We start from the raw sequence: 16,509 nt of genomic DNA on the forward strand, positions 1-16,509 counted from the left end.
ACGGCACCTTGACTGCCATTAGGCATCGAGATGAAATCCTTGGACCCATTGTCAGAGCCTATGCTGGTGCACTGGCTCCTGGGTTCCTCCTGGTGCACGACAATGCCTGGCCTCGTGTGGCGAGAGTATTCAGGCAGTTCCTGAAGAATGAAGGAATTGATACCATTGACTGGCCCCCATGCTCTGACCTCAATCCAATAGAACACCTCTGGGTGGGACATTATGTTTCAGTCCATCCAACGCCGCCAGGTTGCACCTCAGACTATCCAGGAGCTCAGTGATGCTCTGGTCCAGATCTGGGAGGAGATCCCCCAGGACACCATCTGTCGTCTCATTAGAACGTTGTCAGGCATGCATACAAGCACGTTTATACAGACTACTGACTACGATTCGGAGTTGCTGCAATGACATTTCGCCAAATGGACTCGCCTGCCTGCCACATCGTGTTTTCCATTTTGATTTTCGGGGTGTCTTTGAATTCAGCCCTCTGTAGGTTGAGACTTTTCATTTCCATCAAACGATGTGCCATCCGTTTGTTCCTAACACATTACCATATCAGTCCATATCAGCAGAGATATCCAGCAGCATTTTTTCCCATTGAGATATGATGTCTTTTCAAAGTGTTCCCTTAATTTTTTTGAGCAGTTTATTATCTTACAATTTACAGTGCCTTCACAAAGTCTTCAGACCCCTTCACTTGTTTCCACCTTGTGCCACATGAAGTAAAGCTCAGATTACTGGAGTTTTGCGGTGGTAGTTGCCCTTCTAGAAGTTTCTCCCATTTCTACACAGGTTTTCTGATGTTCAGCCAGACTGACCACCGGGTTCTCGGTCACCTCTCTTAACCAAGGCCCTTCTCCCACATTTGCTCACCTCTAAGAAGAGTTGTGATTAGAACATTAGAACAAGAGGAGGCCATTCAGCCCAACAAAGCTCACCAGTCCTGTCCGCTTAATTCTTCTAAACAAAACATCAAGTCGAGTTTTGAGGGTCCCTAAAGTCCAACTGTCCACCACACTACTTGGTCACTCATTCCATGTGTCTGTGGTTCTCTGTGTGAAGAAAAACTTCCTAATGTTTGTGTGAAATTTACCCTGAACCAGTTTCCAACTGTGTCCCCGTGCTCTTGATGTACTCGTTTTAAAGTCACCGTCTTGACCCACTGGACTAATCCCCTTCATAATTTTGCATACTTCAGTCAGGTCTCCTCTTAAACTGTAAAGGCTCAGCTTTTTTAATCTTTCCTCATAACTCATCCCTGTAGTCCCCGGAATCAGCTTATCTGCTCTTCCCTGGACTTTATCCAGAGCTACTATGTCCTTTTTGTAGCCTGGAGACCAAAACTGACCACAGGACTCCAGATGAGGCCTCACCAGTGTGTTATAAAGCCTGAAGCCTATTGTTCCCAACCTATTCCACTTCAGAGCTATGGAGGCCATTGTGTTCTTGGAACCTTCAAAACTGCAGAATTTGTTTTTGGTGGCCTTCCCCAGATCTGCACTTCGACGCCATCCTCTCTCTAAGTTCTGCAGGCAATTCCTTTGACCTCATGGTTTGGTTTCTGCTCAACTTTGGGACCTTCTATAGAGAGCCGTGTGCCTTAGCTTATCATGTCCAGTCAGTTAAATTGACCACAGGTGGCACATCTCAACGTTGATCAATAGAATGGGATGCACCAGAGCCAGATGTCAAGGGTCAGAGTGAAGGCTCTAAAAACTTGTGCCAATTGGATACTTCAGGTTTTTATTTTCAATAAATACAAATAAGCTCCACCCCCTGCTCACTTTGCTTGCCAACCCCCGGAGGCGAGCACTAGGCACCCACTATCTCATGGCTGAGACGCTTGAAGGGTGTTGGGGTACTCCACTGTTAGAGAATATGAGAGAGTATGCGGGGCGCAGGAGGAGGACGGTTTGGTCCGTAGTTATTATAGATAGAAAATCAGTTACTTGAGTATTTCACTACAACTGTCTATTTCAAATATCAATGAATATTAAAACATAATAAAAAGGTAAAAAAGTAAAACGTAATCATTTCAAAACAAAAAGTATATAAAACAATTAAATTACATTAATCCAACAAAAACAATATTTTGAATTACTTTATCCTCTAACTCACATTCTATAAACGTCGCTTTTTTGCATTTCTGTTCGCATATTGTTTGGGATATTTTTCTCTTTTTGTTTTGTTTATTGGGCGATTCTCTTTGTTCTTGATTTTTATTACATGCAGCTCGTTTTTGTTCATTTTCTTTCTTCGCCGTTCATCATCAGCTCTTGCCGCACCTTTTCTATCGCGATCTAAAATTCGACGTTCTTGAGTAGATAAATTTGCTTTCCTGCCTCGCCAGTATAACCGATTGCGTTGAAGGACGAGTTACCACTGAGAGTGTCGAAGGGTGGGATGGAGAGAGGATGTGCGCAGTAGGAGTAATGATTGGGCGAGCGGTGAGGAGGGGCGTGGTCAAAGCTGAATATTGCAGGCACGACGAAAAACTTTTTTAATTTGATAGAGAGATGTAAAGAACCTTAAAGTCCTGTTTTCACTTTGTCACTCTGGGGGTATTGAATGGTTGGTTGATGAAGGAAAAAATTAATCAATCATTTTTAGGACAAGGCCACAACATAACAAAATGTGTAACAGTGAAGGGTTTCTGAAGGCACCGTATATTTGTAAAGGGAATATGAGAATTAAGCGGTAATGGATACAAGCTGACGTAAAACAACAGTCACAATGGCTTATTCGTAGTTTGACCATGCACAGTGCAGCACTCTCCCATTAGTGTAGATGAAGCCAAGGACAACTAAACATGGACCCTCCGCTGTAGGATTGAACAGCGCGCCATAGTAGGACTTCTTTGGGCAGAGGGAGTGAAACCTGTTGAAATTCACCGAAGGATCAGAAATACTGGAGGACTTCAGAAAGAGCACAGGAAGGCAACTTTACGAAGCGTTTCCCGTGGACGTAACAGCCGGGAAGGTGATTGATCTGAAAGTACGTCTGTACGTCATTCCTTATTGAATACATGTGCTTGATATCGGGCTTATCTGTCATTCAGTGTGCATGCCTTGGCCTTTCCATCTCGGTATTCGTTACGAGATGTTGTTGTGAAGAGGCAACAATCGTGCGCAGCTTCACGCAAAATCCTACCTTATTACATTTTCCTTCTTCTTTTTCTTCTCCCACTAGTACTTTAAATATTATGATTATGTTTGTGGTGAAGCCGTAGTGGTAGTATCAGCAAACTATGAAACGTCATCATGATTGCCAAGAAAACAACAAAACACTTTCATGAGGGCCAGGATGTCGTAAAATGGTGACGTCATTCATTCTCAAATGTGAACTCGGGCTCCTCGCTGAGAGTAGGTGTAGAAGCTATTCATAGACAGTTCTCATGTCCTGCTCTGAGGTAGGACCAATTCTTACCCTAGTCAGAGAGGTTTAGTGCAACTCCTAGAAGTAATTCTGCGACAATTGATAAATACGGGCAGTAAAGTGGGTTATCGTGGACCCCAACGCTCCCTCCTGAAACTGCACTGGGAGAAGAGCTGGTCAACTATTCATTAGGAATCCACATTGTTCCTCCGGCATCTCTGACTCTCCATCCTGCACCCTTGTCCTTAACCTTATCTTTCTAGTCAAGAGATTCCAGAACTGGCTGATAATATGGTATCTTAGTGGGGGTCTCTTACAAACAGCCACTAACACCTTCAGTGCACTGCTGTGGATGGTTACCTGGCTTCGTCGGAGTTGTTTTTCTTCCAAGGCAGATGGTTCAACATCTTGTACCTGCAGCAAGGCAGACAGCGAGACCTCGGTGAACAGCACACTAGGAATCTGTCTCATGGCGGACGTTGTGTTTGCACTAGTGAGCACCTGAAAACACACAGCAACAGATCAGTCACAGCTCAGACCCCTTCCAGAGAAACCCACCCAGCCTCCCGACCCACAAATTCACCACGTCGTGGCATACCTGACTAACAACAGCCAGCTGCTGTGCGGGGTTCAATTCGGATGCATACTGGGACAGGGTGCCTTCCAGGGCCCGACCCAAATCTTCAGCACTGATGCTGTAGAAAAGATTGGCGTCAATCCCCGAAATCAAGGGTCCTAACTGGCTGATGTTGGTGAACGACAGCAGCTTGAGAAACAAGGAAAGTACATCAGCACACATCTCACCCTAACCCTTTGCAGATAACAGAACCGAAAACCATTCCTCCCCTCCCAGGACCCTCACCTTGTGCTCACCAATGAACTTGTGAGCGAGGATGAGAATCTGACTCCGAGTCCAGCCGGAAACCTGCTGCAGAACCCCAATAGACGCTTGAACAGCCTGCGGGGACAGTGCCTCCAGCTGGCCGGGGGCCAAACCTACAACAGCGTCTGACACCGAACCCAACGACTCATTCAGCGTTTGGTTCTTCATTACAATCTCCAGGAGCTGGGATTTGAGCTGTGGGATCACAGAAGACTCAGTCCAGCCAAGTGTGTGCCATTACAGTGAAATTAAGACCCTTCACAATGCATTCTGGGTAACTGCAGCGCTAGCGGCTTCCAAAATGGTAAAAACAGCCAATTGGCTCTTTGATCTGGGATATGGATGTTGCAACCAGTAATAGGGAGTTGCAGCACCCCATATCCCACCAGACACAACTTCACAGACCTAAGTCCTGGGTGCAAATACAAAGTTTATTAATGAAAATTACTTTTACAGAGGCTTCTTAATATGCACAGTCATACTTCTGAACCCTTCTTCTATTCTTACATTCCTCCCAGGTGAGTTTTGTCCTCCTCCACCCGACTCATCCCCACCTGGATGAGGTCAAGCGCCTCTTTAATATTTGACCCGGGAGTACTTCCAGTGCCAGGGCATAGTCCATTGAAAGCACTTCCGGGGTCAAACGGAAGTTCCAAAAAGTAAAGATCATGTAACCTTGCAGCATAAATATACAGTAGCACCGATGGAACCCAACAAGGCTGCCCTCTGGGACTCCTTGTTGAAAAGAAGAAAAAGAAAAAGATGATGAAGAAAAAGATAAAGAAAAAAGATGATGAAGAAGATGAAGAATAAGATGATGAAGAAAAAGAAAAAGAAGATGAAGAAAAAGAAAAAGAAGAAGACAATTAAGATAAAGAAAAAAGAAGACAATGAAGAAGATGAAGGAAAAGATGAAGAAGTTGATGAAGAAGAAGAAAAAGCAACAGTATAAGAAATTGCAAGATACAAAAGGATTGCAAGAATATCCTTTGTTTTCTAATAGGAATATTGCCAAAAAGTAGTCAGTAGAGACATCTGCTTAAGACGGGTGCCTCCTTACCTTCTGCACATCTGACTGGCTACCTCGGAGCTGGTTGCACTTTATCAGTTGATGCAGAAGGTTCCGGGCATCAGCAGGTCGCAGCTGTTGCACGTTGTCATAGAAACATACCAGCAGTCCAAGCCTGGAAAGAAGACGGAATAGAGAAATAGCATCTGACTGTCACCAAAGCAAATGTCACATTAGCATTGAGCAGCTCCCTCATCTGCATGATACAAAGAGGCTACAAGCACACAGTAGTGGGAAGGAGACACCCGATACGGACGACGTCTTTAACTGGCTGTACTCCGGATACTGTCGGCTACTTGACTGCAATGGAAAGCAGGATACTAAAATCTAACCAGATTCCTGTGCACTCTTGGAAATAAAAGTGAAGATTAGGGATCTCAGAGAGAATCGGGTCCCAAAACTGGGAGATTTGACAGGATCCAAAGTCTTGAACTCAATTTCCAGGTGTCTCAGTTATTGTCCTGGAGGGATAAAAACAAGAGCGGTGTTTGGGGGTGCCAAGTGGGGCGACTGTCCTAGGCCCCGCGCCTAAGGGGGCCCCGCTTTAGAGGTCCACGTGTCCCATTCGAGTGGATTTGTCAAGTTGTATTCAGTGCGCGGACACCCAGCCATTTGAAGCAGCACAGTGTTTCCCACTCAGTATTTCTGTGTCCAGTGGAAGGTGTTTTTGGTGCTTTTGGTGAATGGACACTCAATTGTTTTGTTGAGCTTTTTGGTCAAATGGCCCCCATGCCGTCACAGGCCCCTGGACACACACCCAGAATGCCCTGATGGAAGATTGGCCCTGTACCTGCATACTATTTGAGGCTGAGGGAATCAGGCCCTAATGAGCAAATGTGAAAGATGGTGAAATGTGGTTTGGTAAGATTCCAGGATATAAAGCTGCAGAGCAGTGAGATGAAATAGGACTAGAGTGGAGCCCCCTCGCCTCCCAGATGATCTCTCACCTGTATACAATAGAAGTGTTACTCATGTCAAACCCAGAGCCATTGATCCGTTTGAGGAAGGCTCTGGCAGTCCCATGTTTGATATCATACATGGAGTCCAGCTGCTTGGTGGCATTGTCATAGTTGATGAACATCCTTATCTGTAACAGAGAATACAGGAGCTCATGGGTTGTTAACAGTCAAAAACATTGAGGAGACAAGATAAATGGAAGCAAAGGAGAACAATCCACAAATAAATATCAACACACTCCAAAATCACTGCAGACTGTGCAGCGCCACCCAGCTCTGTAGACAGCGGGACACAACCTGACATTAAAGAGCAGAGAATGGAGAGCTCTACACCACACTCACCTCGCCCAGACTGATTTTATGGATTTCCTTGACAGGCAGGTGGACGACGTACCTCCCCAGGAACCACAGGTTTTCAGCGGTGACCCAGGAACTGGAAACTTCTGTAGGGTTCAAAGAGTGACAAGTCAGCTTAGTGCCCCAGTAAAATAAAAGTCACCACTCCATCGAAACACCAGCTCTTTGTGCTCCATTAAGAAGCCTGACCTCACCATGCGGAGTGAGTTAAAAATGTGTGGGCAACAAAACAAGACGGCCACTTAGGCATAAAGTAGAGTCTGTGTGGCACCTTAGAAATATTAGATAGATAGATAGATAGATAGATAGATAGATAGATAGATAGATAGATAGATAGATAGATAAAGGCACTATATAATAGATAGATAGATAGATAGATAGATAGATAGATAGATAGATAGATAGATAGATAGATAGATAGATAGATAGAGTAAGGCACTATATAATATAGATAGATAGATAGATAGATAGGAGTAAGGCACTATATAATATAGATAGATAGGTAGGTAGATAGATAATGAAAGGCACTATATGATAGATAGATAGATAGATAGATAGATAGATAGATAGATAGATAGATAGATAGATAGAGTAAGGCACTATATAATATAGATAGATAGATATGATCCTGAAGTGTTTCCATCGGGCAGTGGCCCTGGCACCACAAGTACTCCTGGGTCCTTAATAAATGGGACTGCACTCCCTTACCCAGGCGAGTCGGAGCTGGGAGGACATGCAGCAACACTCAACTGGAGGAGGGCAGTGCGCTGGTGAGAATAATTAGTTTGTGGAGAGAAAAACCTGTGCTATTGCTAACATGTAGAGGTATTGTGTATTTTGGTGCAATAAACACACCTTTATTTGAACCCGGGACTCTGTGTGCATTTGTGTTGGGGGTATGAGGCTCGCTGATGCCCTGCTTTGTATCACAATAGATAGATAGATCACAGGCCTGCAGGGGGCAAGTTTATACCGTCCACACATACCAGTAACAGTGTTTGAAGTAACTGGCCCCGCACACCCCAAAGGCCACCTCTGCATACCAAATTAATGTTATGACAGATAGCTCACATAACAATTATAAGAAATTTGACAAACGACAGGAGACCATCCAGTCCATTAAGCCTGCTTTCTTAGCTCATAACTCAGTTGTCCCAACATCTCATCCTGATCCTTCTTAAAGGTTCTCAGGTGTTCTGTTCAAACTCCATGTCTTGGTACTTTCTTTGCATGGGAATTCTTGGGCTCTTGGGCTTCCTGGCCTTCAGTCCTACATTCACTTCCCCTGAATGCCCACTGGTGTCCTTAAGTCTGTGGTTCACCATTTAATTCTGCTGGATCTGCTTTATTGAGGTCTTTTAGAATTTTAAAGATCTGGACGAGGGCTCCACGCCGTCTCCTCTACTCAGAGCTAAACAAGTTTAATTCTTCGAGCCTATCCCAGTCAGACGTGTTCTTAAGTCCTGAGATACACCTGGTTGCTCCTCTTCAAGTGCTGCTGTGTCTTTCTTGTAGTGTGAAAATGTAAAAATTTACAATCATCATAGCCACAAACACAGTCTTGTGAAAACTGCTGGACCTCCAGAAGAAGCATTGTGCACTGTATGAATGGAGGAAGACCCGGTCAATGACTGTCGAGAGACATTTGTTAGGTGAACTAGGATGTCACAATCTTGGAGACGTTATCCTGAGAAGGAAATCGGATGTGACCAGATCGGCCTTGTATTGTGGAGATTTGGTTGGAGAACCACTGCAGACCTCCAGAACAAACACCGCAGACACCGGAGACTCCTGCTCAGGCCATTTTCTAATATGGCAGCGGTATGGGCCTGCTCGACTGGTCCCACTACCTCCCAAAAGACAGAGACACATAAAAAGGCAGAGTAAGACCTCCCCCGCCTCCCCCCGTCCACAGCGGCCATTACCGGTCAACTTGGAGGACTTCTGTAGCCCTGCGGTGATCCAGTCATAGACGGCTCTCTGGGTACTGACAGACAGCTTGTCGTAGAGGTCCTTAAAAATGGCTGTTCTACAAGAGAAGCATGAAAGGGTCACCTTAAGATTTCAATTTTCAATTATTTCTATCCTGGACCCTTCACAAAACATTGACTCAAGAAGGTTCACATATTGTGAAGTAAAAATGCCTTTCTGTCTCCTTCTCTGATGACCACCGGAGGGCCCCACTGGGAACTGCTTACCTCACAGTCGCTATCACAACTCACCCACATCCACCCTCTACTAACCCCTGCTTGACTCTAAACCTTGACGTCCATTTTGAAAATGTGCCATCAATCAAAGCGGCCGAACGACCAACCAAGTTTCAGATTTGCTGCCGTGGAGTTTCATGATCTTCTCCCAAACAACGCCCCCTAAATCGTAGCCTCAGACTAAAGAAACCAAAAAGAGGTCTACAGGGCCTACATATTCCGGAAGGTGTCCTCAGGCATGTCCCGGGGGAATTCTCCAAGCAGGTCCTTCTGGACGAACTCGCCGGAGGAAAGCCTCATGACGGCCCCCATCAGCTCCACGCAGTCGGCGGTGTTGAGTGCTGGCAGACACCGTTCCCTCACGGTGATGAACAGGGACCGGTTCCCACTGGGGCTCTGCATCAGGGCCTCTTTAATCAAATCGAAGTCGATGTCAATAAGTGCAGTCTGCAAGACACAAAAGGTGGGCTTAGGTGGAGGTGAGGAGGACACCTTCAGCCTGTAAGATTAGATTTTATTCTGTTATCAATCACACAACTGCTGCCCCCTGGGATGGTCATGCCGGGTTTGTTGCTTTGTTGAAAATCACAATAAAGAAGGATACAGGAAGAGCCTCTGGTCTCCACGCAAAACATCTAGGAATCTGCTACCCAATGAAGAAGAAAAAACCCTGGATATGTCATCATGGGCAAAATAACCAAAGGAGAGTCCTTACGTGGGTCACCTCAGCCCATAGGAACACACAAGAGCCCAATATCTTAATTTGGTCCATGGAAGAGGCAACTGGCATCTCATCCAGAGCACAGACTTCATTTATGTCACCTCGGCTCAGAGGAACCTCAAAAAAAGCCTTCAAGTATCTCACCTTTGATTCAAAAGCAACTGGACAGATGTCAAGTGTGTCACCACCGCTTAGATGAACTGCAACAAACGTTTCTTGGAATCTCACCCTGGTCTGAAGAAGAGTTTGCATGTATCTAACCTGAAGAAGAACCAGGCATGTGGCCTCTGCCCAGGAGTATCACAGAAGTGGGTCCTCTTCTTTTGCTCTGGTAATGGAGGTTGAACTGACCCCATTGCGATTTTGTTGCGACCAAAGTGGACAACCCAAGGTATTTCAAACAGGTCCATAGTAATGAAATGGAGTACAAATGCAAGATCTTGAACTCTAAACCAGAGCCAACAAACCCCCAGGCACACCGGAAATGAACCGCCAGGAACTTTGGGAGACCCCCTGGATACATAGGGTGGAGGGCAGTCCGTAGCAGTGATTGGCATGTGGCCCTGCCTCTTGGAGGGGGTGACCACCCACAAAAACCCTTAGAACATAAGAAAGGCAATAGAAAACAAAGCAGATGACACACAAAGATAACATCAACATGGCAGGCCGACTATTGGGGAACCACCCACATAACCCATGGAAGAAAGCAGATAATACATAAAGGTAATATCGACATACCTCAAAGGCTACCAATCACTCAATGTGGCCTACTGATACAGAAGGGCATGAACCACAGACACCCACAGTATACCAATCTGAACCTCAAAAATCCCAGCCTGGTCCAACAGTGGGTTAAAGTGAGGCTTCCTTCTTCTCGCACATCCACCTACCTGCATGCAAACCCCAACCCCATCGGTAAAAAGACACAAACCTGCTCCTTCCGCCCACAAAGCAGCAGCCTCATGGCGGTCAAGAACTGTTGGTTGTCCAGTGTCATCAGCTCGGACAGCAGCTGCTTCGGTTCGGAAATCAGGTCCATCTGGTAGTTCCTGAGGATCGACTGAAAGAGAAAAAACAGAACAAGCAGGGGCTGACGAGGGGGGGTCCTGAAATCTGTGCAGCTCAAAAGGGGCCAAATGTTTACCCACCCTGACTGAACTCCGGGGGTGGTGGGCGTTTACAAAACACTTAGGGCGGCGCTTCTCAACCTGAAGTAACAAAAAAGGGGGACGTGAAGATGTGAAAAAAAGAAAACAAGAATCGAAAATATGAAAAATACATCTACTGAAACCAAAACAAATGAACTTAAACGACATTCTGATACTAGAAAAATAAATCTAGAGTTAGATAAATGTCGATAAAAGTTAAGTAGGTATAATAAAACTTGTAGCGGTGTATCGGCAGCAAAAAATATAGGAATACATTTTATTAGGGTTTCAAAAAAACATTAGGGGGGCGCGATTAAAACTGTTATGAAAACTCGGGTCGCAAATACTTAAAGGTTGAGAAACGCTGAATTAGGGGCGTTTTCCAAAAGAGCCCAAAGGAATATTCACCTTATCAGAATAACGGATAGCGGCTTATTTCGTCTCCCCACTGTGCCACATAAAGTGGACCTTGCTGCCACCGCTACTTGTCATTTTCTGCCACTTGCCCGTGGCCATCATACGCTGCATTTACATTGACTTATTTGGTTGACTTCTTTATCCAAGGCGACTTACCTCATAAATGATACAATTGCTTTTATTTGTTTCGCTTTTCCGATTGGAGCACAGGCAGGTCAAGTGACTTGCTCATGGTCACATGGTGTCAGTAGTGGGATTTGTGCCTGCAACCTCCGGGTTTGAAGTCCAAAGCCTTAACCACTGCACCACACTGCACACATCTCCTTATATAATACGTCCAGGATTTTAAATCACCTGTAGCTCGCAAACCGTTTGACCGATTGACCTGAAATGTGGTACACATACACTACGTGACGTCTACTGTCCGCTTTCGGGGTGATGATTGACCTCCAAGGTTATTCCTCTTTTTATTTAAATTTTATTTTATTGTACAGTAGAACCAACTCTCAGCAGCGGCCAGCAAGGCGGCCATGTGGCGCATGCGTATGGGCGCCGTTCTCATCCCTACCACCTTCGCCATCACTTCCCCTACCTCTTCATATCTTGAGGCAGATTGAAGACTTAAGTGCCAGTGTGCCAGTGTGACGGGATAGCCCTGCTGCATATGTTCCGGGGGAGCAACCATGGGCAGCTCAATACCTCCCCTGGGACGTTTGGTGGCAACCTCCATGGCCAACGGTGATTCCCCGACCCAGCGTTTCTCAGCCTTTACGTATTTGCGACCCGAGTTTTCATAACAGTTTTAATCGCGCCCCCCTAATGTTTTGTTGAAACCCTAATAAAATTTATTCCTATATTTTTTGCTGCCAATACACCATTACAGTGTTTTATTATACCTACCGACATTTAGCTAACTCTATATTTATTTTTCTAGTATCAGAACATTGTTTAAGTTCATTTGTTTTGGTTTCAATAGATGTATTCTTCATATTTTTGATTCTGGTTTTCTTTATTTCACATCTTCGTGGCTCCTTTTTTCTTACTTCGCGCCCCACAGTTTGAGAACCACTGCTCAAACCTCCCGCAGGGCTCCTTGGGAGATGGAGTCCTCCACAGCCCGGTTGGGAGCTAGGGGGGGGCTGCTAGCGGGTGCTGCATGGATTCCATTGCCCGGCTGGACAAATCTTAAGCCCCACCCGGAAGTACAATTGGGACCAGGTGGTCAAGCACCTGGAACACTTCCGGGTGGGCAATGAAAGGGGTCACCAACACTCAGGGGCCAGAGTCAGGAGGTGGAGGATGAAGCTAGACGGGAGGAGTGGTGGTGCCAGCAAAGTGCCTTAAAGTGCTTTTAGGACCGTGTATTGCCTGTGGGGTTCACGGGGAAGGCGTGCCCCACAGGTGAAGAAAAATAAAAGTTCTTAGTGTTTTACACGTGCTGAGTCTGTGTCGGGTCGGGCGCTACATAGCGTCCATATCACACCAGCTTAAGTGAAAAATTTAAGGAAAACGTATTAAGTAATTGCAACACAAACACTGACTTAATCAGGTTTAACGCGAAAAGATGTCAGCGGAAGAAGAGAAGAAGCGGGTCGCTAGGGTGGAGAAAAGAAGAGAAGAGCCGCTCACTAAGGAACAAGCACATCAACCTCTGAGCAAACGAATGCTGAACGTACAGAGAAAGAGCATGAAAACTAGGAATGCTCAAGCCAAGTGGATTTATCAGCACAATAACCGCCACTGTGCTGTGAGAGAATAAAGGGAACATCAAGGGTAACATACATAGTTATTGCGTATGAAGCAGTTTGGTGTGCGGTGCACATTGAAAAGAAATACATAACATTTGTCTTAGGAATAACGTGAAGAGACTGCAGAAATGGTCCACTAATGACCAGAATGTTCCAGAAGATGGTTCAAGAAACGGGCCGACGTCTCGTTCTTTCATGTGCCCAGGCTGACTTGCCAGTTGCCACGTATGCAGCTTTCCATAAAAGAATAAGAGCTGAACTTAGGAGATCTTGGAAGATAAGAATGTAGTAGAAATGAGACTTTTATTTGGGTATGCAAGCCGATGAACCAATCAGAGTAGGCATTAATTCGGCCCTGCTATGCAAATTCAGTTGTCGATAAGAATGACGGTCGCTGTCTCTGTTCCGGGGCCTCTGCACGGGGTACTGTCCCTTAGTAGACCGATGTAACAGGGTGCTCCCTCTTCCTGAAGAGAAATCAAAGACGCATCGAGCAAGCTTCCTCCTGCCTGGTTTCTGACTCAAAAGAGGTCCTAATTGAGGATAAATTTCGTTCTTTAAATATATTTCCAATTTATTTCTACCACAGTACACATGCCAAATAAATACAGTGGTGCCTCGTACTTTGAACGATTCTAACTTTGAACGTTCCAGAGTTCGAGCGCTAAATTTGAGAGAAATATGAGAAATATGATGAACTCTGCACACAGTGAAAAAAAATGCAGCAATGGATGGCGCTTACACAGCGAACGTACAGTCTTAGTCCCCGACCTTTATTCTTACCGAAGTCTCCAGTCCTGTCCTGCTGGTGTACCGTGTGGCCTGCTAACTGGATAGTTGTGTCCAGAATAAGTGAATGATAGAAGTAGCAGAATCCAACTGTTCTTAACGATCTTATTTGCTGCAACCTGTAGCTTCAATTCGTCCATCTTATTTGAGAGAGATCTTACGTTGGTGAGGAAAAAATACTAGGAAGACGCGGCTTGTGTGGACCACCTACATAGCCTCACCAGCCCTGCTTCTGCCTCCGTATCCTACCTGTGGGGATCGCAATCTGCAGGGAGCCTCGGACGGCTGGCTATGTCCGCTGGGATTGCGTGGAAACGGAGAAACTCAGCAGTAACAGTCCGCTCGCTGCACAGGCCTATTTTTAGGAGATCGTGCTGGCTGTAGATGTTCTTCGCCCAACAGAATGTCATAATGACGAATAGCAACACGTACAGAAAAGAACAAACAAGGCGAGTCTGCGTCTACACACACCACCGTACGTTTAATTTCATTATACAGTATTTACCGTATATACTCGTGTTTACGTTCTCCCGCAGATAAGTCGCGGCATGATTTTACCATATAATTTCTGGTATTTTATAAGTCAAATGCGGAAAACTCACACTACTGGTCCAATAGATTTTGATATGCTAATGCCCACCTGAGTACGGAAACGTATCAGGGCCACAGAGAAGAAAAAACTAAATACGGACACTGAAGAAAAACAAAAGTGAATGTCGAGAATCAAGCCAACATGCCGACTTTATTCTCGACATTTCCAATTTAATCTCAATGTTTATGTCGAAATTGCAGTCGACATGCCGACTTTATTCTCAACATTTCCACTTTAATCTCGATGGAACTGATTCTGAATTTGGAAGTAAGGGACCCCCCGCTCCCAGGAACAGATTTACAGCAATGTCGTGGCAGAGTCAGAAGGTCTATAAGATTTAATCCCAAAGCACACAAGTCTCAAAAATGCCCACTAGAGGGGGAAATCCTGTCAAAAACCCCTGTTAGATACAAAATGGAGCACATAGAATCTTTAGACGATATAAGATTTATTATCACAAAAATGCTCTGTAAGTACATAAAACTCCATAGATCACACAAGGCCAAAAAGGAGCAGCCAGCAAGGTGCAATCCAAGATGAACAAGTCTCAAAACACAATCCATAAGTAAAAAAAAAAAACCAGAGCAAAATGGCCAAAAATCCCATGAATCAAAATGACAAATCCCCTGGCACACCAGAAATGAACCACCAGGAACTGTGGGAGACCCTCTGCATTTATAGGACAGAGGGCAGTCCCTGGCAGTGATTGGCATGTGGCCCTGCCTCTTGGGGGACCAAAGAGAGAAACAATTGAAACATAAGAAAGGCAATAGAAAACAAAGCAGATGACACACAAAGATAACGTCGATATACCTCAACAACTCGAAATTCACCAAAAACGACAAAGAGTAAGACTTTGAACTCCCACCGGGAGAGGAACCTTAACTGAGATATAACAATCACCCCCCACAACCAGCATTTGTATTAGCAAACTCTGCCACTCTACATACCGTGATGCGCTCAACGTTCAGGGTGCGGTTCCTGACCATCAGATACCGGAGAGCTTCCAGCGGATTCCAAGACTCCTTCTTACTATACGGGGCAAAACAAGAGACGAGCGTCAGAGTTAATCAGGACTCGGATATTTACATATAAGAAATAGAAGAACAGGCAATCCACTGTTCAGTTTTAGAGAGGGTGCTGATTGGAGAAAAGCAGGGCTCCACTCTTACAGTTTGGACAAAAAGAAATATGAAATAAATACACAAATCAAATTACTATGAAATGTGACATAACATAAATAGAGAGAGGAGAAGAGGTTAGGAGCAGGCGCTGATCCAGCACATTGCCGCACCAACCACGTGACAAACCAACTCAGGATCCCAAATTGGGACCCGAGTGCCAGCCATGCGACGGCTGGCACCTCAGCACCACACTAGCTCAGATGGAATGGAACAGTGGGAGGTGTTTTATGGTGGCTGGAGTGCCATTTCTGCCACTAACCCCCAGGTTGTTCCCTGCAGGTTGGAGGGCCTACATGCAGATTAACGTCACACCCAAGACGGAACAATTGCAGGGTAAGGACCTTAAATGTGTCATGAAATATAACTTGCTGTGGATTATTTCTTCATATATTTATCAAATTATTTCTTCATTTATTTATTTCAGTGGCACACAAGCAACATGAAATATGCCCTGAAATGAACACTTGTCACTTTTACTCATCAAAGTTGATAGGGCGGGCTCTAATGAGTATTGCGTTTTGATTGGTGAATCGTCAGCAGAGTGGAAATTTTAAAGATACACAATTAAAATAAGACGGTATGTTCCAAAATCACAAACAAATGAAAATTGTGCAACAACAACAACATTTATTTATATAGCACATTTTCATACAAAAGAATGTAGCTCAAAGTGCAGTTAGTGACGAATTTGTGAATCAAAACGAGAACCGCTAGTCTGGTTTCTCAGGTAGAGAATCGTTTGCAAATCAAATGAACGAGAATCGTTGAACTCGTTCTCAGGTAGTGACTCATTCGTGAATCAAAACGAGAATCATTAGTCTGGTTTCTCAGGTAGAGAATCGTTTGCAAATCAAAATGAACGAGAATCGTTAGTCTGGTTCTTGGGTAATGATTTGTTCATGAATCAGATGAATGAGAATTGTGAGACGTGTTCTCAGGTTGTGACTTATTTACGAATAAAATGAATGAGAGTCGTTAACTCAGGTAGTGACTCATTCGTGAATCAAAACAAGAATTGCTAGTCTGGTCCTTGGGTAATGATTAATTCACAAATCATATAAAC

The 16,509-nt window shown here is 44.8% G+C and overlaps 1 protein-coding gene across 3 annotated transcripts in view; it reads right to left on the bottom strand.

Moving 5' to 3' along the window:
• The window catches only part of LOC120542934 (otoancorin-like), a 60,384-nt gene that overhangs the window by 30,713 nt on the left and 13,162 nt on the right, over nt 1-16,509 (bottom strand). For 2 of the 3 annotated variants that reach the window (XM_039775678.1, XM_039775677.1), the window contains 11 exons: nt 15,213-15,294; nt 10,717-10,776; nt 10,500-10,628; nt 9,062-9,294; nt 8,566-8,669; nt 6,626-6,726; nt 6,275-6,414; nt 5,319-5,442; nt 4,238-4,453; nt 3,974-4,141; nt 3,736-3,876 (listed from right to left, as the gene is read on the bottom strand). In XM_039775678.1, coding sequence (XP_039631612.1) covers nt 3,736-3,876; nt 3,974-4,141; nt 4,238-4,453; nt 5,319-5,442; nt 6,275-6,414; nt 6,626-6,726; nt 8,566-8,669; nt 9,062-9,294; nt 10,500-10,628; nt 10,717-10,776; nt 15,213-15,294 — 1,498 coding nt within the window. The remainder of the gene's footprint in view (nt 1-3,735; nt 3,877-3,973; nt 4,142-4,237; nt 4,454-5,318; nt 5,443-6,274; nt 6,415-6,625; nt 6,727-8,565; nt 8,670-9,061; nt 9,295-10,499; nt 10,629-10,716; nt 10,777-15,212; nt 15,295-16,509) is intronic. The other variant, XM_039775679.1, reaches the window with a different exon arrangement.

The sequence above is a fragment of the Polypterus senegalus genome, chromosome 13, assembly GCF_016835505.1.
Source record: "Polypterus senegalus isolate Bchr_013 chromosome 13, ASM1683550v1, whole genome shotgun sequence".
NCBI classification, from domain to species: domain Eukaryota; kingdom Metazoa; phylum Chordata; class Cladistia; order Polypteriformes; family Polypteridae; genus Polypterus; species Polypterus senegalus.